This window comes from Rattus norvegicus, chromosome 16 (assembly GCF_036323735.1).
Source record: "Rattus norvegicus strain BN/NHsdMcwi chromosome 16, GRCr8, whole genome shotgun sequence".
Classification (NCBI taxonomy): Eukaryota; Metazoa; Chordata; class Mammalia; order Rodentia; family Muridae; genus Rattus; species Rattus norvegicus.
In genome coordinates, this window is record NC_086034.1 from 51,465,849 (window position 1) to 51,486,048 (window position 20,200).

At 40.3% G+C, this 20,200-nt stretch overlaps 1 protein-coding gene across 6 annotated transcripts in view; it reads left to right on the top strand.

Annotated features, from left to right (window-relative positions):
* The window catches only part of Trappc11 (trafficking protein particle complex subunit 11), a 46,373-nt gene that overhangs the window by 218 nt on the left and 25,955 nt on the right, over nucleotides 1-20,200 (top strand). For 3 of the 6 annotated variants that reach the window (XM_006253134.4, XM_063275230.1, XM_063275232.1), the window contains exons 2-16: nucleotides 47-255; nucleotides 2,677-2,902; nucleotides 3,879-4,048; nucleotides 5,547-5,617; nucleotides 6,534-6,648; nucleotides 8,661-8,760; nucleotides 9,081-9,154; nucleotides 10,312-10,408; nucleotides 13,289-13,422; nucleotides 16,655-16,802; nucleotides 18,507-18,600; nucleotides 19,234-19,313; nucleotides 19,405-19,483; nucleotides 19,559-19,613; nucleotides 19,935-20,080. In XM_006253134.4, the coding sequence (XP_006253196.1) occupies nucleotides 2,699-2,902; nucleotides 3,879-4,048; nucleotides 5,547-5,617; nucleotides 6,534-6,648; nucleotides 8,661-8,760; nucleotides 9,081-9,154; nucleotides 10,312-10,408; nucleotides 13,289-13,422; nucleotides 16,655-16,802; nucleotides 18,507-18,600; nucleotides 19,234-19,313; nucleotides 19,405-19,483; nucleotides 19,559-19,613; nucleotides 19,935-20,080 (1,567 nt within the window). In that variant the 5' untranslated portion in view covers nucleotides 47-255; nucleotides 2,677-2,698. Of the gene's footprint in view, nucleotides 1-6; nucleotides 367-2,676; nucleotides 2,903-3,878; nucleotides 4,049-5,546; nucleotides 5,618-6,533; nucleotides 6,649-8,660; nucleotides 8,761-9,080; nucleotides 9,155-10,311; nucleotides 10,409-13,288; nucleotides 13,423-16,654; nucleotides 16,803-18,506; nucleotides 18,601-19,233; nucleotides 19,314-19,404; nucleotides 19,484-19,558; nucleotides 19,614-19,934; nucleotides 20,081-20,200 lie in introns of those variants that run through there. The other 3 variants (NM_001169115.1, XM_006253135.4, XM_063275231.1) reach the window with 3 other exon arrangements.

Sequence of the window (20,200 nt, forward strand, 5' to 3'; positions counted from 1 at the left end):
TAGGAAATGGAACACCTTCCTAACAAGAAACCCCGTTCTATTCCAGGACTGGTGTGCGGTACTGTCACTCAAGCCCAGGAAGTGCTTCCTGTGCCAACGGAGGCGGGGAAAAGGAAGTCTCGCCTTCTGCCGCCCGGTCTGGGGCTGGGGCTGTCGGTTGTCGGTGGCCGTGTTCCTAGACGCCCCTCCCTGACTCTCCTGGCTCTTTCGGGGCCGACGGAGACTCGCCGCGGCTGCAGCGGGTCCAGGGCCTGGGTGAGTTGAGCCCAGAAACCTTCCAGGCCATCCCGACTGGTTTAGTGGCCTGAGTGTCCCCTTGGCGTTTCTCCTTCACCTGCAAAGAAGAACGCACTTATTTCTAGCGAGGTGGGAATGGTGGAGGAAAATTGTCAGTTTCTAGGACTTTGAGGTTATTCTCCTTGCCCAGTTGCAGCTACTAGCGTCGAATGCTGCGACCCTAGGGACAGTCTTTTCGTTCATTTGATCTTTTTGCAGGTGGGCGTCTGTCAATCCTTGCTTGCTAGCCCGTGTCTTGCATCCCGAACCACCTGTTTATTGATATCCGTCTTCTTTAGTAGTTACTTTGATTGAGTTAGCTTGTTTCTCTTCTACGATAGCTTGCACTAACCAGGTGATCTGGTGCTGAGCACTTACTTTGTACTTTTATATGTTCCCTCCCTGTCAATAGTTTGCTTGACATATATTGACAATAGTTACTCCATTATTTTCCAGGAAGCGATTTATTTCCTGTGTGTCATTGAAATCTATTCAGTCAGCACTTGTCCTGTACCATCCCTTTTTAAATTTCCCTACAGCATAGGCAGGACCATTGCAAGTGCCAACGCTTGTAAGGTAGAATAAGGCAGGGATGGCTGGTGCAGTTTTCATGATGTTGTTGGAACAGATTTGCAGTAATCAAGAGCTACACTGTCAGTAGCCAAGAAGGGGCTATAGACACTTGAAATCGGCTAATCTGAACTGAGGCGTGCTGTTCCTGTACAATACACACAGGGTTTGGGTTTGAAGACGATACACAAATAGGTTTTTACAAGTTCATGGGTTACTTACGATGTTTGGGAAATATTTTCGGCTAAAATAGAATATGTCTAAAATCCCCCATCTTTCTATTTCTTTTTTGCCGGGTGGGTGGGGGACTCTCTTTGAGATCTCCATAGCCCTGGCTGCCCTGAAATTGCCCTATGGACTGGGAATTTGAATAGTCCTCCTGCCTCTGCCTCCCGAATGCTGGGTTTTCAGGAGTTTGCTTTCTGAACCAACTCCTCCTTTACCTTCTAACATAACTGTTGGGAATTTTGACATTATTTTTGTGATTCGTACTATATGCCTCTTAGGCAGTACTAATTTAAAAACTTTATTTTAAAAGGTTATTTCTACTCTCCGCCTGTATCCATTCAATATTCAAGGGCCACAGCTATTTCTTTTGAGCCTCTTAAGATTATCAAGGGAAATGCTCCGTTCACACACTTGTCTAGAATGTTTGGTATTAGGCAGATATGGAAGCCATATTATATTTTGACTGCTTCTGTTTTGCTCATTTTCAGTTCCCCAGAAGCAGTGGATTTCTTCGCCCATATAGCACAGCCCTTCCCAAACGTCTTTTAAAGCAACTCTGCAAGCTTATGTTGTAGATGCATCATTTCTGTCAAGCTTTCCAAATGTTTCACTATCCATTGCTCCTTAGCATTTGAGCAGGAGGTCGCTATTAGTAAAGGTCGTTAACTTTCCAGTTAGAAACAATCCACATTTTAGGGATCAAGTGGCATTTGACACTAAAATTTTCCCAGAGTTGGCCTTGCATTTTGTATCATGTGATGATGACAGTCCCTTCTTTAAAGAAGCATATGATAAATCCTTTCAGAAATAAGAAATTACTCTAAAAATATTGTGACACTTTTGTTTGGAATAAGCACATTTTTATACAGTGATTTTCTAAAGTCAGTTCATAACTGCATTTATTGTAGACTCAGCTAAAGGATGCCATACAAACGTGTCCTAGGGATTTCCGTTCATTTCCAGTGTCTTTTTTTTTTTTTAGAGATTTTCCTTTATCTATTGATTTTCATGCTATGTTATGAAAATCAGAAAAGCAGCTATTAAATTAGAATTATATTCTAAGTGCTGAGAAATTAGATAATTGTAATTCCAAAGAAATTTGAGAAAGTTGGATTTTTTATATATGTAAGTCAATAACTATTTTTTTAATTTTATTGATTATTGTTGATACAGGGCACATATATGGCTTGAATATTCTTCTTAATAAAAATTTATTTTATACCAGTCCATCTTGAACACTTGATCCTCCTGTGTCAGCCTCCTGAGCTGTGGGATTACAGCATGTGCTAGCATGCGCCAGGCTGGATCTGTTTTAATTTTTCACTTAATCTGCTTTCTTAGTCTGTTCATTCCACACTTTAATAGACATTTTGAAAGATTATTGAAATAGAGAATTTGTCTGAAAATTGAGTACAACCTTTTCTAACAGCAGTGCAATTAGTAATTTTAATGTCTGACTTAGTAATTAGAGTTTTCATCTGCTCTCTTCTATTTGCTTGACTGTGTATATGCAGAGCCTTTTGTCTTTTTGCAATGTTTATAATTAGATACTGATGTTGGTTTTTAAAACTAATTATGGCTATCTTAACATTTGTATTTCAGAGTTTTCTGTGACGTCTTAAACATGAGCCCCACACAGTGGGACTTCCCTGTGGAGTTATGTTGCCGGCCTATGGCTTTTGTTACACTTACTGGCCTTGATGTGGTGTATAATGCTGTCCATCGAGCAGTCTGGGATGCTTTCTGTGCCAATCGGAGAGCTGACCGGGTACCAATTTCTTTCAAAGTGCTCCCAGGTGACCATGAATACCCAAAATGTAGATCAAAGGTAATGACATAGGGTCACTTGCATTCATTCATAGCCCCTGTCCTCTTCTTCCTTTCAATCCTGCTCCAGTTATGTGTACTGGAATCCCCTGAGTTTATCAGGGCAAAGGTTACCATGTGCCTAAGGAAGAACAGGTATTTCATACACTGTGGAATGTATGCGCATGTTTAATAACACTCACTTTTAGCCTCATGAGCACTAGTCGCAATGCTTTCTGTACTTGAGCCTACATTTTTTTTTTTAAAAATGTATCTAGTGTGCATGTTTTTGTGTGTGTGTGTGTGTGTGTGTGTGTGTGTGTGTATGTTTGTGTGCGCAAGTCTGATGACAATTTGCAGTGTGGGTTCTGAGAATTGAACTCAGGAACTTTTAGGCTTTGCAGAAAGTGTCCTTTCTATCTACCCCCCTTTCCTTTTCATTAAAATACCCCCACGTGTCCATAACGTTAACAGTCTTCTCAAAAGGAAGAAGCCGCATTACCCATTCATCACTGCCAGCTGCGTTTGGAGTCCATGGCCTTTGTGGTTAGGTTCAGCTTCACCTGTTTTCTAAAGCATTTTTATTTTATCCACAGTAAGATGCTGTCACGGCAGTACGTGAACAAATGAAGGCATAGTGGATCTTAGATCATTTTACTATTTTACAGGAGCAGAAATCAGATGGGAAAGTGTAGAAGCAGACCTAGAAAATGGCTGAATACTTTTTACAGGAGCCGAGGTCCTTGGCATTATCGAGACTTTTATTTTTTTGCTCTGGCCATTCTTCCTTCCATGGGAAGTGTAGTGTTTGTGTGGTTCAGGTTCCACTCTGACTTAGACACTCAGAGCTTTTATTAATATCTGATGGGTTGACTGTCCCGTCTTAATAACAGGTAGTGTGCGTACTGAGTGAAGCAAACAAATGTGACGTGCCTGGCACTCTGGGGGTGGCATCTGCTGCTTTTCTCGTCAGCTAACTTTTTCGTCACGGTTGGCAGAGAACTTCGTATGAGTGGTACATTCCTAAAGGAATCCTAAAGACCGGCTGGATGAATAAGCATCTGAACCTCGTGCCAGCGCTGGTGGTCGTGTTCTATGAACTGGACTGGGACGAGCCTCAGTGGAAGGAAAAGCAATCTGAGTGTGCCACCAGGGTGGAGATTGTCAGGTATGGCTCTGTCAGGCTTGCAGACCTCTGCTCTGTTCTCCAGGGCTTACGTGTTTGTGGTTGCCGGCCTTGTGTTCAAGGCCAGCACTGAACCCTGAACCGTACTCTCAACCCTATTCACAAACACTTTTTGGAAGTAACCGAATAGTGTTTAAACTGTAATGGTTACTCTGAGAGTGTTAACCTCTAAACTCATTCTGTTTCTAAGAGGTGATAGTAATGCCAAGGATGTGAAGAAATTGTGAAGGCAAGTTGGCCTGGAGTTCCAAATTTTTATCTTATACTATGATCTCTTGAGAGATAACAATTTATATCAGGCCCCATAAGATACTTTTCTCAAAGGACTTTTTTTTTTAAAAGATATATTTTATTATTTATTTGTGTATGTGTATACATATGTATGTGTGTTCAAGTGAATATGTGTGTGTGCATATGTATCCTGGAGTTTGTGGAGACTTAGAAAAAAGCATCACATCCCCAGGAGCTGGAGTTGTAGGCTGTTGTGGACCACACCATAGTGGTTGCTAGGAATTGAACTCTGGTCCTTTGGAAGGACAGCAAGAGCTCTTAAATGCTGAGCCATCTCTACAGCTTTCATAACACTTAGACATTGTTTTTTTTTTTTTTATTTTTATTTTTTTTTTAGATTTATTCATTTATTATATATAAGTACACTGTAGCTGTCTTCAGACACACCAGAAGAGGGCATCAGATCTCTTTACAGATGGTTGTGAGCCACCATGTGGTTGCTGGGAATTGAACTCAGGACCTCTGGAAGAGTAGTCGGATGCTCTTAACCGCTGAGCCATCTCTCCAGCCCAGACATTGTTTATCGTTGTTTATGTACATGGTTTGTTTTTGTGTTCATATGTGCCATGATGTGTGGGGGCCCAAGGGCAGCCGTGGAGGGTTGATTCCCTCCTTCAACTTCACATGCGTTTGGGGCTCTAACTTAGGTTGCCAGTTGACAAGACAGGCACTCTACACTCCGAGTGTTTCACTGGTTCCCATAAGACTTGCTTTATCATGTGTCATTCTAAGATAATTATTCCAGATGATAATGTATCACTGTGAAAAGGTAAGCTAACTAATTTTTATATAGAAGTGGGTGTTTAAAATTCACATTAAAATGGTCTTTACATTTATTTATTTATTTGGAAGGCGGGTCATGTGTGTGGTCAGAGAACAGCTTGGGGGAGTCGGGTCTCTGCTTGCACTGTGTATGGTTGGAGAGTCCAACTCAGGTCATCTGGCTGGCCCTGATGTGTCACTTCTAAAGGAGATTATAGTAAGCTTGATATGAGATTATTCTTTGAAAAGGGAAGTCATTATGGGAATGCAGTCATTTATAGGAAAAGATTTATTCTGATCTTAATAGTTGTTTAGTTGAAATTTATCTTCAGTTGAATCATGAAGTTTGGGTTTGATGTGAAACCTGAAATAGTTTAGGTAAAACAAGTTCATTGCTTTATTAGTTTATTGTTTTTTTCCATCACAGGCAAAGTTTGCAAGGGAGAAACACAAAAGTTGCAGTCGTCCTGATTCAAAAGAAAACACCTTTACCCCCAGGTATCAGAAGGTTCATCTTTATTCTCCAGTTGCCAATCCAGGAGATACTAGATTTTTTTTTTTAATGTTTAAATGTTTTGCATGTTCATTTGGGGGAATGACAATATGTTAACTTTTAAAAGGCACCAATAGAAGACTGGAAAAATGGCTCAGCAAGTTAAAGGCATTCACTGATGGCCTGAGTTCAGTCAGTTTCCAGAGCCACTTGGTGGAAGGAGAGAATCAGTTCCTGAAAGTTGTCCTCTGATCTCCAGATATACTGTGCCTCAGGTGCACATGCATGCATACATACATATATACATACATACATATGTATGCACACATACAAATAAATAAATGTTGTAAGTAATAATATACAGACCCTTGAACAATGACATTTACGAATTCTGAGTCCTGTTTTTTCCTTCCTGCTTAGCCCCTCATGTACATGTATCAGTTGACAGAACAGTTAACTCAGTTGCTTCTAAAGTGTTATTTACCTGGTTGATTCTATTTAAAGTGTACTCTTACACAGAGAAACATCAGATTTGAAATATTGTTGAAGAAAAATCTTCCTTTACACGATTCTCTTCTTTTCATAAGCTGAATAATTTTCTTGCCACATCGAGCATCCTGAGGTCCTTGGAGACTTCTTTCTGAATGAATGCCTTCATTTTTATTTATGTTTTGGAAAAGCCATGTGATGTGGTTTAGGCATTGTTTGTCCTGTCTGTTGTGCTCAGGAGAAGATTCTACAATATTTTCCAGATAAATATGAACACATTAACTTATGGAAGTCCTAAATCCTCAGGGAGAGCAGGAGCCCTACTGCCGTGGTGATGGACTTGGAACTTTTCCTGATTACAAACCTGAGTGAATTTTACTACCGTAAACTGACACCTTGCTTTGTTTCTGTTTGTCTGGTGCTTGTCAACAGGGGAAGATATCATTGCTTCTGAGCGGGCTGCAGCTTTATGCAATGTGTGTGAGCTCTCAGGCAAGTCTCTGTTCGTGCTGCCCCACACTGACCACCTTGTGGGCTACATTATAAGGTAAATCAGGGTTTTTTCTTGGAAGGAAAAGTTGATAGCTTAGAGCTTTTTATTTATAAACAACAAAATGTCCATTAAAACATTGTGGACGGTGAAGTTCAGCTTGGCCAACCACTAAATGAACAGACTGAAAGGAGTCTGGGACCAGCCTGGTCTACATTAGCAAGTTCCAGTCCACCTGGGCTACATAGTAAGACCCTCACATCAAAAACAACCAGTGAGGATCTTGCAACACTTGCCTGATAGCCAGGCTAACTCTCTATCTACCTATTTTGCTTGAAAGCAGGGAAGAGTTCAGGTAGCCAGGGGTTTTGCTTTAAAATGGCATGTATTTACTAATGACTAAGTGGGCAGGGGCATGCACATGCCACAGAGGTCAGAGGACGGATCAGGGGAGTCAGGTCTGCCTTTCCACTGTTCGAGGCCCTGGGCTTGAACTGAGGTTGGGGCAAGGCAGCGCCTTTCCCTGCCGAGGCATCTTACCAGCCCACCGTCCAAGTTTAAAGGATTAACCAGGCCTACTCATCCTCAGGTCTGTTCTACTTGGTTAAAACATGTTTTATCTGAGTACTCGGCCCACTTGGAAACTGGAAGGAGCTTCTCTCCGACATTTCCTGAGGACATAGAGGAGGAACTAACTTCTTAGGGAAGGTTATCTCTTCATCACTGAGAATAACCCGTAAAGATAGTTCTGGCTACAGTTAGGTATTTCATGGTCTCCTTTAGTGTTCCCACTTGTAAACCTTGGAGGACAAGTTTAAGTTAATAACATTTGTTTCAAGATTAGAATCTAATTTATTTTCATATTTTAACATTTTTTTAAAATAAAAAATGTTAACCTAGAAAATCCAATTTAAAAAGCATTATCTGCCAGGAATGGTGGCAGATGCCTGTCATCCAAGCACTTAGGAGGCAGAGGCAGGAGGGTTGACAGTTTGAGGCCAATCTGGACTACACTAGTGAGTTTAAAGCCTGCCAAGACTACATAGTTAGACCTTGTCGATAAAAAAGTAAATAAAATATTTGATTTTAAAATTTGACGTACTCTGTTTTCTCAGATATGCTAAAAAAAATCTTTTGAACAAAGGTTAAAGTTAGGTTTTATTCTGAGGAGGAGAACCCTTGGTGTCTGTCACCTGTTCTTTGCCTGTGGATTCGTGCACAGTTACCTCTGACGGTCACGCTCTCCAGAACAGCATGAGTCGCTTACTGGTCTTTGGCAGATTTCTTCTTTTGTGTTTATATAATCTCAGAATTATATGATGAAGCAAGACTTTAATAACATTAATGTCATTTCTATCTCGCTTGCCAATTGTTTTTATTCTCCCCATAAGTTTTCTCATTCTTTTAAACAATAAATATTAGAAAAATAAAAAACAGTGAGATCACCTAATTAGTATAAATTATAAGTTTTGTCTTTTTTTAAATCTTGATTATCTTGTGTTGTAAATAGTTTTCAGTGGTGGTAGGGGAGGTCTTATTTTGAACTTTAACCCTAGAAATCCAGATTATACACTGCTTCGTTTTCATCTTAATTGTGAAGTGTTGGTTGACAAATTTGCTTTCGATATGAACAAATATAGCTCTTAAGAAGAGTTTGCTTTTTGAAGGGGCTTGAGACCCCATATGAACAACAATGCCAAGCAACCAGAGCTTCCAGGGACTAAGCCACTACCCAAAGACTATACACGGACTGACCCTGGACTCTGACCCCATAGGTAGCAATGAATATCCTAGTAAGAGCACCAGTGGAAGGAGAAGCCCTGGGTCCTGCTAAGACTGAACCCTCAGTGAATGTGATTGTTGTGGGGAGGGCAGTAGTGGGGGGAGGATGGGGAGGGGAACACCCATGGAGAAGGGGAGGGGGAGGGGTTAGAGGAATGTTGGTCTGGAAACCGGGAAAGGGAATAACATTTGAGATATAAATAAGAAATACTCAATTTAATAAAGATTGAAAAAAAAATAAAAGTTTGCTTTTGAATAACTACTATTTGTTGTTTTTTTTAAAACAGATTAGAAAATGCATTTTATGAGCATGCCCAGACCTATTACTACACTGAGATCAGAAGAGTGAAATCTCATAAGGAATTCTTGAATAAAACAACACACCAGGTACATTTAAAAAAATAACCATTACTGGTTATATTTGAGATGATTCTTATTTCTTCAGTACGGATATTTTAAATTGTTTAGTACTTTAAAAGTTTTTCATTAAGCTCTTAAAAATGAATTTGTTTTCAAATTAGATTCTTTTGCCCTTACTTTCAAACTCTTCCCTATAAGAGCTCTTAGAAGCCTTTTTAATTATGTCTTTATTTCTTGGGATCATTGTGAATTTAATTTTTAATAATTTCCTTCATATTTCAATGCATCATAATAAATATTTTACCTTTAAAGAGTGTATGTAATCATTCTTTAATCATTCTTTTCAGCTTTTGTTTGTTAGACATCAGTTCAAAATAGCTTTCTTCAGTGAGTTGAAACAAGATACACAAAACGCCCTGAAGTAAGTTTCTGTTTTCAAACTAAATCTTTTTTAAATTCTTGATGTTAATGATACTATACAGCTGTTTATGAATCTCAGTCATCTTGATTTTAAGATTTTTTTTAAGATTTACTTATTTTATGTATATGAGTACACTGTAGCTGTCTTCAGACACACCAGAAGAGGCCATCAGATCTCATTACAGATGGTTGTGAGCCACCATGTGGTTGCTGGGAATCAAACTCAGGACCTCTGGAAGAGCAGTCAGTGCTCTTGACCACTGAGCCATCTCTCCAGCCCGATTTTAAGATTTTTCTGTCCTATTCACATACTTACTTAGTAAGTAGTTTCTTCCATGTTAATCTTGGAAATAAATTGTTGTAAAATTTCTTGGTCTAATTTAACTAAATTTCATGATTTAAAGAAAACAATGTCAAAATTGTCCTAATTTTTCTATTTGTATATTCAGTAAAATTTTTACAACTAATTTTCAAAGTATAATAGATATTAAATATTTTATTCAATTCAAATAATATTTTATCATTGTTTAGTTTGTCATGTCATATTCTATTTGAAGGCCCTGCTTGGAGCCCCGAAGGCTAGCTGCATGTATGTTGACGAGCTCAAACATTTGATTCCTTTGTTTTCCCAGCTGCAGTTAATAAAACGTGACCTCTGTGTGTTAGCTTCTGTGTGTTAGCTCAGATCTTTGGATGTACAGTGGCAATGTGGAATGGGTTATTTATTTATCTTGTAATTGAGGAGGTGGAGAAGAAAGCAAGAGAGCAGAGTAGTAGCTGGCTGTAGTGTAGTTTGTTCGCGTTGGTGGATGGATGACGCCAGGTGAGACCCTCAGTTTCAGGTCTGCTAGCAACTGATGCTGTAGAGGAAACCACTCACTGGAGAGGAGAAGAATATTCTTTTCCTATAGACATGCTGCATTTTCTTACTGTCTCCCTTCTTAAGGCTGGTTTCTCTCCTCAGTCTCCTGTACTAGATATGCTAACGGTATTTCCTCTCCTCTGCAGCCTCTAAGATTAGTGCTATTTACTTAACCTTCCTTTGTACCTGGCCGTAAAACACTTCTTTTGGAAATGTTATATAAATACTGTGTTATAATAATACTGTTCTTTGGGATCCTAAACATGAATTAACCATCATCCTCATGTTTACATTAGGAATTACAGGACTGCCTATAACCTCGTACATGAACTGAGGGCCCATGAAACTAATATTCTGGAAATTAAGACGATGGCAGGATTTATAAACTACAAGGTATAGTTCTGCTTTAAAATAAAGGGATTTACTTTAAATGTTAGCCTTTTTAAATGCTAAAATCAAAATCAGCTCTTAATTCATAAAGGTGCTATTTGGTGAATTATGTTCTTTTTGATATTCTTTTACTCAAGAATGGCTGTGATTCTCAGCAGCCTCTTTGTAATAGCTGTGTTTTAAATTTATAGATACTAATTGAAACTTAAGAGTGTTGTAGTGTTTGTAAGAGAAAGGAATAGTAAGAAGAGAGCCTCCTGTTGTTGAGTTTTAAGAGATGTAACATCGGGCTGGAGAGATGGCTCAGTGGTTAAGAGCACTGACTGCTCTTCCAGAGGTCCTGAGTTCAATTCCCAGCAACCACATGGTGGCTCACAACCATCTGTAATGAGATCTGATGCCCTCTTCTGGTGTATATGAGGACAACTACAGTGTACTTATATATAATAAATGAATAAAAAAAAAAAAAGAGATGTAACATCTCTTTAAGAGACTTGAGAAATGTGTATGCATTTCTTGTCTTCATGATTCGACCATAGAAAAGATACATCTGTACACTTCAGTGGGTTGTGTTTTGGTATAGACTGGTCTCGAACTCTGGGACTCAAGTGATCCTCTTGCCTTAGCCATAAGGACTCAGCAATCCTTAGCTGAGTAGCTGGGACGACCGTGTCCACCCCCACTGCTGGCTCAGTTCACTTTAGAGAAAACCGAGCTATTTGAGCATTTTATGGTCATGCACAGTAGAGATGATCCTGTTTGTCCTGTGTCTGTCTGTCCCATTCCATCCCTGTGGTATGGCCTGTTCCCTCCTCCCCACTTCCCAGGGACAAGACTATAGTTTTCCCACTGTCTGCTACCAGGAGGGTGTTGGCATAGAGAACATATTTTTAGTGAGCACAAATCTCAAAGTGGGTATCCCTACCTGATAATCCTTTTTAGGAAATTTCTTTGCCAATTATGATAATATCTATAACTCAAATCTGTGGATGCTTACTATATTTTCAAATAGGAATATGTTGGAAATAAGCCAATAGGTGATTGGGTAAATTAAGAATGTGGCAGCTCCATCATTTGAGATGAAAAGGTAGCAATGTGTCTTAGTTTGGTTTCTATTACTGTGATAAAAACCATTATGATCCTGTGTTCACAACCTTTCTGCTAGTGCAACCCTATATATAATACAGTCATTGATTCCTTATGGCTGGTGACCCCAACTGTAGAATTATACAGTTGCTACTTCATAACTGTGATTTTGCTAGTTGTGAATTATAATGTAAATATCTGTGTTTTCTAGTGTTTTTAAGGTTTATGAACCATTTCCAATGGTTCTCCAGGGGGTTGTGACCCACAGTTTGAGAACCATTGCCTTCACTGAATGCAAACTGGGGAGGAAAGGGTTGGTTTGTTTTAAATATATCAGGTCACAATCCACTGAGGGAACATAGCCAAGTTAGGAGGCAGGAGCTGAAGCAGAAGCCATGGAGGAGTGCTGCTTTCTGGCCTGCTCTTTGTGACTTGCTCAGCCTGCTTTCTTACAGCACTGAGGACCACTAACCAACCTAGTGGTGGTATCACTCACAGAGGGCCATCAAGAAAATCCCTGGGGTTGGGGATTTAGCTCAGTGGTAGAGCGCTTGCCTAGCAAACGCAAGTCCCTGGGTTCGGTCCCCAGCTCCGAAAAAAAGAAAAAGAAAAAAAAAGAAAAGAAAATCCCTGAGGCTTGCTGGCCTGCAGTCTGATGGGGACATTTTCTCAATGAAGATCTACTCTTCATAGGTTTGTCTAGGTTTGTGTAAAGTTGAGAAAAGCCAGCTAGCATAATATGATACTGTTGGTTTAAGAATGTTAGATGTAACTCAGCATAATCAGCCTGATGCCACATGGCTCCTAGTTTATAAGTGTGAATATACACACACTTACCTGTCTGTAGCCTATACTGCCTATATGCTAAACACTAATTGCCTCTGAAAAGAAAATTTCAGTGACTGAAGGACATGATGGATAATAAACTTTGGCTTAGTGGGTAAAGTACTTAGCACAAGCATGAGGACCCGGTTCAGATCCCCAGAGCCCATTTCAAAGCTGGATGTGGGCATATTCTGTAACTAGCGCTACCTGGGGTGGGGGGTGGAGGTGGGGGCAGATCCGGGGGCTCCTTGGCTGGCCAGTCTGGCTGTAACTGTGAACTTCAGGTTCAGTGAGAGACCCTGTCTCCTAAGTGAGATAGAGCAGTAGAGCAAGGCACTGTGAAGTAGTCTTCTAGCTTCCACATGTGCACACAGGTGTATACTCATACCACACACACATGCACATATACACATAAAACACACACACAGATTGTTTTTTATATACTTATTTGAACCTAAAAAATAAAATCGAAAGTTGTTATAATCATATAATCAGATGGAAAGTCTTCAGCTTTGTTTCCTTTGGGTTCATTAACCCTCAGTTTACGTAGATTATACTATTTTTGAAACAATGTAGAGTTAGTGTTCCAGGAAAAAAATTAGGAAATTTTCTGTTATTCTTGTTGATGTGTAGGCAACTAAACTTTGACTGTGCCACAGAAATATTTAGTCTTCTGACAATTCTAATACTCAAAGTCAGTCTCTCCTGTATAAATTCCTATTGAAAATAGTATAGCCCATTATAATATTCTTTTGATGTGAGTTTTAAAAAGTCTGTACTTTGAAAAGCTTTTGTAAGGCATAAGACAAATTCAGTTATTATTTTATTTCATTTCTCAAAGCATTCTGATGAAGAGAATTGTATATTACAGAGAACTTTAGAGAAGAAAGTTAGTCTCTTACCATTTGCATTGTTAATGTGTCTGAATGTGTCTTTAGGCTTCTCTCTCATTTGGGGATTTACATTTTTCAGATCTGTAGGCTGTGTTTTCAACACAATACCCCACTAGATGCCATTGCTCAGTTTCGAAAACACATTGACTTGTGCAAGAAGAAAATTGGGAGCGCAGAGCTGTCCTTTGAGCATGCTGCGTGGATGTCGAAACAGTACGTTTAATTGCATTTTCGTAATATTTTAACAATGGAATGTGGGATTTGAAGAGATGGCATCAACTAAGGCTTTGGCTCTAAATTGAATTGAGTGGGTCTTTCTCTTATTAAGTCAGGTTTTAATAACATATCCTAGGTATGTGTGCAGGAATAGTATGTATTGACTGTTGTGATTTCTTGATGGAAATTGGGCAATTTATGGTACTATCTTTGACACTGAACATCTATTCACCAGGTTGACACTTTGTGTTTACATTCTGAAAATAGAAGAGTGCACAAAGCAAAATTCCCTCTTGATGGAGCTTAGTGTTTGTCTCAGTCAGGGTTTCTCTTGCTGTGATGAAACACCATGACCAAAGCAGCTTGGGAGGAAGGGTCTTGTTTCATCTGGCACTTCCAGGCCACCGCCTGTCACTGAGGGAAGTCAGGTAGAAACTCAGGACCAGAACCTGGAGACAGGAGCCGATGCAGAGACCAGGGAGAAACACTGCTACCGCTTGCTCCTCATAGCTTACTCAGCCTTCGTTCTACACCCAGGACCCCCCTAAACCCTCCACCCCAAACACACAGCAGCCACTAATCAAGAAAATGCCCACAGGGGCTGGGGATTTAGCTCAGTGGTAGAGCGCTTACCTAGGAAGCGCAAGGCCCTGGGTTCGGTCCCCAGCTCCGAAAAAAAGAACCAAAAAAAAAAAAAAAAAAAAAGAAAAAAAAGAAAATGCCCACAGACTTATGAGAAATCTGTCAGAAGTGTTTTCCCAGTTGAGGCTGTTCTTCCCCTGTAACTGTAGTTTGTGTCAACGTAACAAGAAAAACAGACAAGTAAACAGGGCAAATGACTTGTCAACTGGACACACCAATATATTACTGTTAAACTATAACCTTTCAGTTTTTCTTTATATTAGTACCACAATATAAAATACAAATACTTTTAAAAATTCAGTCTTTTTTAAGCATTTTAAGATTTATTTATTTTATGTATGTGTGCTCTCTGCATATACACTTGTGTATCAGAAGAGGCCATCAGATCACATTACAGATGGTTGTGAGCCACCATGTGGTTGCTGGGAATTGAACTCAGGACCTCTGGAAGAGCAGTCAGTGCTCTTAACCGCTGAGCCATCACTCCAGCCTCAGAGTTCACAGTCTTTAAAAAATCAAACACTTGGGGTTGGGGATTTAGCTCAGTGGTAGAGCGCTTGCCTAGCAAGCGCAAGGCCCTGGGTTCGGTCCCCAGCTCCGGAAAAAAAAAAGAAAAAAAAAAAAAAATCAAACACTTCAAACATTCGGACCCTTTAAAAGAAATCCAAAGTCTCTTTTTTTTTTTTTTTTTTTTTTCGTTCTTTTTTTCGGAGCTGGGGACCGAACCCAGGGCCTTGCGCTTCCTAGGTAAGCGCTCTACCACTGAGCTAAATCCCCAGCCCCCCAAAGTCTCTTTAAAAGTTCAAACTTTCGGGGTTGGGGATTTAGCTCAGTGGTAGAGCGCTTGCCTAGCAAGCGCAAGGCCCTGGGTTCGGTCCCCAGCTCCGAAAAAAAGAAAAAAGGAAAAAAAAAAAAAGTTCAAACTTTCCCTAAAATAGCCAGTGTCTTCTGTCAGTTTTTATAAAGTAAGAACCAAGATGAAAACTGGTCTTAAGGAGGAAGAATCCATGCAGTCACAGTCGACTTAAAACCAAAGGGAGTCTGTGCTTGATGTCAGGGACCCGTCCTCTCCTGACCAGGGGTCTACAAGCCTGGGCCTCTGTCCTCCACAGCACCATAGCCTGTCTCATAGGCTCGGGCCACCTCCACTCCACAGTAGCTGCTATTCTTGGTGGTTGTCCCATGGCCCTGTCATCTTCAAAATTGTGGGGTCTCTACTGCAAATGGTAGCCTCTCACCCTGCAAGCCTCAGTCACTCTCTGACTTCTCTGTAACATGCTTCCAAACCTGGTAAGCTCTTAGACTTTACCTAGTTCAGCTGCCAGCTTGGGATGTGGCCTTGGCCTCCTTTGGACCCCAGATTGTGTGAGGTGACCCTGAGGAAGTGTTCCCAGAAGATTTCACCACAGTAAAGCCTGGCTCCTCTTAATCACTCCTCATTTCTCAGCACCAGCCGACCAGCGTCGGTTCAGTTAAAGCACCAGGTTAGCGTCAGTGCTGCAGGTCCTTTGCTAGTCACAGCTGATTCTTCAGCTCCAGTTGATGACACCACAAATTCTTAACACAGAATGTCACACAAAGTGGCCCTGGTAAAAGCTTTGCTTCCTCCTGAAGTTTCACAAGCCAGAACTCCGTCATCTGCATGTCTCAACACACCCATCTTTCAAAAGCCCAATAAGCTTTCAATAATCAATAGTTTTTTAAGCCCAAAGTGCCAGAATCCTTAATCCCTTGATAATATGATAACAAGAGCAGATTAATATCCCATGAGGCTGCTACCAGTTTCTGAAGAATTTCTTTCCTGTGTGATAAGACACCATGATCAAACGAACAAGGGTGAGTTTATCATCTCACACTTTGAGTAACAGTTGATCACTGGGGAAAGTCAGGGCTTGAACTTGGGCAAAAAATGGAGGCAGAGAGCATGGAGAAGCAGTCGTACTGACGTACTCCTCATGACTTGCTCAGCCTGTTCCTGAGACACTCAGGACCAGCCGCTCAGGACTGGCACTACCCACCGTGGCTGAGCCCTTTCACGTCAGTCAGGAAAATGCCCTATAGACTGTCCATAGGCCATCTGATAGAAGCATTTCTCTATTGAGGTCCTCTCCCAGATGGTGCTTGCTCATGTCAGTTAACAGCAGCAACAACAAGACAAAAAGACCAACTAGGACCATTTAGAAATGCTGAGTAAAGTAGTTACTTCCAGGAACTCGCTAGTACCCGAAGAGTGAGGTTAAGAATGACACAGTGGTGCAGTCATGGACTTGAGTGAAAGACATCACAGATGACTTAAAGAATGTGCTTGTAACCTATCAATAGTGTATGTTGTTATTTATAAATAATTAGTTGTTAGTAGCTTTATTAATAAAATAGTAGGGGCTGGGGATTTAGCTCAGTGGTAGAGCGCTTACCTAGGAAGCGCAAGGCCCTGGGTTCGGTCCCCAGCTCCGAAAAAAAGAACCAAAAAAATAAAATAAAATAGTATATTGAGCATATAGTTTCCAGCATAACTAATTAGAAGTAAGCTGCTTTTTCTTTCCCTTCACTACCCATTCCTTTTATTTCTTGGTTTGTTCTCTTTAAGATTCCAGGCCTTTGGAGATTTATTTGATGAAGCCATTAAGTTGGGGCTGACAGCAATTCAAACACAGAACCCTGGTTTCTACTATCAGCAGGCTGCTTACTATGCCCAGGAGCGAAAACAGCACGCAAAAGCCCTCTGTAACCATGACGTAAGTCCCAGCCTGCATCACCTCCTGCTCAGGACACTGGTTAACCTTCCCCTAAGAGAAGCTAGGGCTAGCTCATGGTGTCGCTTTCCCCCTCGTCTTTGAATATCTTTTAACCCAGGAATTCCATGAGCAGGGTATTTCTATTTATGTTTTATGTGTATTAAGATTTTAAGCTTTGGATTATTGTAATTTGAATATAGTATTTTAATAGATGATAAAAACTAGGTTTTGTAAAGAACTTGTGGAGTGGGGCATTAACAATAAGATCCAGTAGGACATAACGAGCTCTGCTGTCAACAGAGGCGTGACCTCTCCACACGTTTCATTTTCAGAAATAGGATGACAGATCTTAGGGGACACATCAGCTTAGTTACCAAGTCCACATAGGCTTATTGAGTGCATTGTAAAATAGGAACATTTTTAAAGATTTGTTTACTTTTATGTGCATTGGTGCTTTACCTGCACGTACATCTGTGCGAAGATTCCCCGAGACTAGAGTTACAGACAGTTGTGAGCCGCCATGCGGGTTCCGGGTCCTCTGGAAGAGCAGCCACTGCTCTTTAACTGCCGAGCCATCTCTCCAGTCCTATAAAATAGGAATATTATAAAAATTTATTAAAATATGTAACAGCTGAGAAACATAAGAAAGCAAATGTCTAGAAGAATATTCAGTGTTAAAGTGAAGTGTATGGAGTATATTTAAATGGAAAAAGTAGGTTGAAAATTATGCTAATCAGTTAAAATTAAAGTTTTGCATGACAATATGTGAGAGTAATTATATATTCTTAACAAGTGGCAGTAGATTTTATTAGTAATTGAAATTTTGTTTTTTTCCTTTTGGGTGTTTTATAATTTTTCAATAATGTAGTTATAATACAGTTTGGTTTTTAATACAAAAAAGAAAAAGTAGTGTAAATATTTTCTTTCTAGTTGAAAAATACCGTTTTCTACCAGTATCACAACTAATACAGAATAATGAAGAAAAGCGAGTCTTTTTAGTACTCCATATGACATTGTTTATTTACACAGAGAGCATTTTATATATGAAGTACATATAAACCATCACTTGAAATTCTCTACTTTATTATAGCAAGGTGAAAAAGAAGTTAGTAACTGTGAACTCAGCACCAGAACCAGATCACAGCTCTTACACGATCTCTTGTTTGCTTGCTTGCTTGCTTGCTTGCTTTTTGATTTTTAAGACAGTTTCTCTGTACAGTAGTGGCTGCTCTGAAACTTCCTCTGTAGACCCGGCTGGCCTTGAACTCAGAGATCTACCTGCCCCCGCCCCCAAAGTGCTGGCATTAAAGGTGGGCACCACCACTACCCACTTCAGTTTTTGTAAGCTTTCTAAATGTCAGTAAAGAATGTTAAAATATGGGCTGGAGAGATGGCTCAGAGGTTAAGAGCACCCGACTGCTCTTCCAGAGGTCATGAGTTCAATTCCCAGCAACCACATGGTGGCTCACAACCATCTGTAAAGAGATCCGATGCCCTCTTCTGGTGTATCTGAAGACAGCAACAGTGTACTTATATATAATAAATGAATAAATCTTTAAAAAAAAAGAATGTTAAAATATGTATAATGGTGCTATGTAACAAGTACTTGATGTGTATATTTACCGATATCTCTTTATTCAACCAAAGATTGGGTTTGGGGTGGATGACATAGACTCTTCTACAGATTTGTCCTGTTGATTTCAGGCTGCTGTGGTGTACCCCAGTCCTGATCCCTTGGAAACACCAACAGGTGTTCTTGACTTCTATGGACAGAGGCCCTGGAGACAAGGAATACTAAGTAAGTAATTTTCCTGTCTTTTTCTCTTAGCATCAAGAAGACAGAGAGAGCTGTCACACTATCTGATGCCTGATGGAATTATATTTAAGTGCATGTACAGGCTTTTAAGACTTTAAAAAGTGTGCTTTCCTCGTCTGTCTGTTTGTTTCTAAGATTTGTGCACTTAGTTTTTGGAATGCTTTCTTTCCTTACATATTAGAGTCCTAATTAAAGGTAATGATGCTGTTAAAACACTTGACTATTTAAGCTTCAAGTTGGGTGAGTTATTTGACAAAGCTGCAGGCCATGTACAGCCTTGAGCAGCATTTCTGGGTGTCGTTTGCACTCAGTGCATGCGTATTTGATTGAGTAGCATCCACGGCAGTTGGCAGCTTAAACACTAGTGCCTGCAAGTCATCCACAGAGTGTGAGGGCATAGCACTCAGCAGCTGGGGAAGAACAGCAGGATTAGGAATGTTCTGGACAGAACAGAGATGGCAGAGAACTCTCTAGGTCAATAAAGCTGCGTCTTAGAATCGTTAGGCTTCTAGAATATTCGCAAGTTTTAAGCGCATACGATACTGAAGTGAAGGATTCAGGGTGCACGTGTACAGAGTTGTGTTAGCTAAGATGATTGCTTCTCGTCTTACACAGGCTTTGACCTCTCAGACCCTGAAAAAGAGAAAGCAGGGATTCTCGCCATTCAGCTGAAGGAGAGAAGTGTTGTCCACTCCGTGAGTTTCTTTCTCCAATATAAACAGTTTGAGCACTAGTCTAGTCAAATCACATTCATTCCGATGTCGCACACCTTCTCTCTCCTACCAGGAGATGATAATCACTCTTCTGAGCAATGCCGTTGCACAGTTCAAGAAGTACAAGTGTCCACGGATGAAGAGCCACCTCAGTATGTACCCACTGCATGCCGCTCTGGGCCGCGCGGAGGACTGCTAGCTTACTTACACCTTCTCTTCCTTTGCAGTGGTTCAGATGGGAGAGGAGTATTATTATGCGAAGGACTATACCAAAGCTTTGAAGTGAGTCACATTGCTTCCCATTCACAAGTGTCTGATTGCCTTATAATGAAATTGGAAAAGAAGTTTATATCGAAGGGTTTGCCGTTACTGTGTCTATTTTCATTAAATTCCAACTATGGTATTTTCTCAAGGCTCCTCTGCTAGCAATAACCCTTCCTTAAGGTCTGAGGTGACCTCAGGTGTAACCACATGGGAACAGTATCTGTTAAACCATCCTAGCAGGCTTTCTGTATTTACACAAGGTTAGAAAGCACATGCCTTTATTCCAAAGACCTGTCAGCCCTCTGGAGAAGCCCTTTCAGTGGCTCTTCTCTCTCTCAGGCTGCTGGACTATGTGATGTGTGACTACCGGAGTGAAGCATGGTGGACTCTCCTCACATCTATATTGACAACAGCCCTGAAGTGTTCCTACCTCATGGCCCAGTTAAAAGATTATATTACTTACTCTCTGGAACTCCTTGGAAGAGGTAATTGATGCTTTTTTTTGTAAAAGTCCAGCTCACATAGTTGTTTGCATCATAAATATTTTTAAACTGGAATATTTCATTGTCAAATATTTAGAAGTGTTTTTATCCTGTGTATGATAT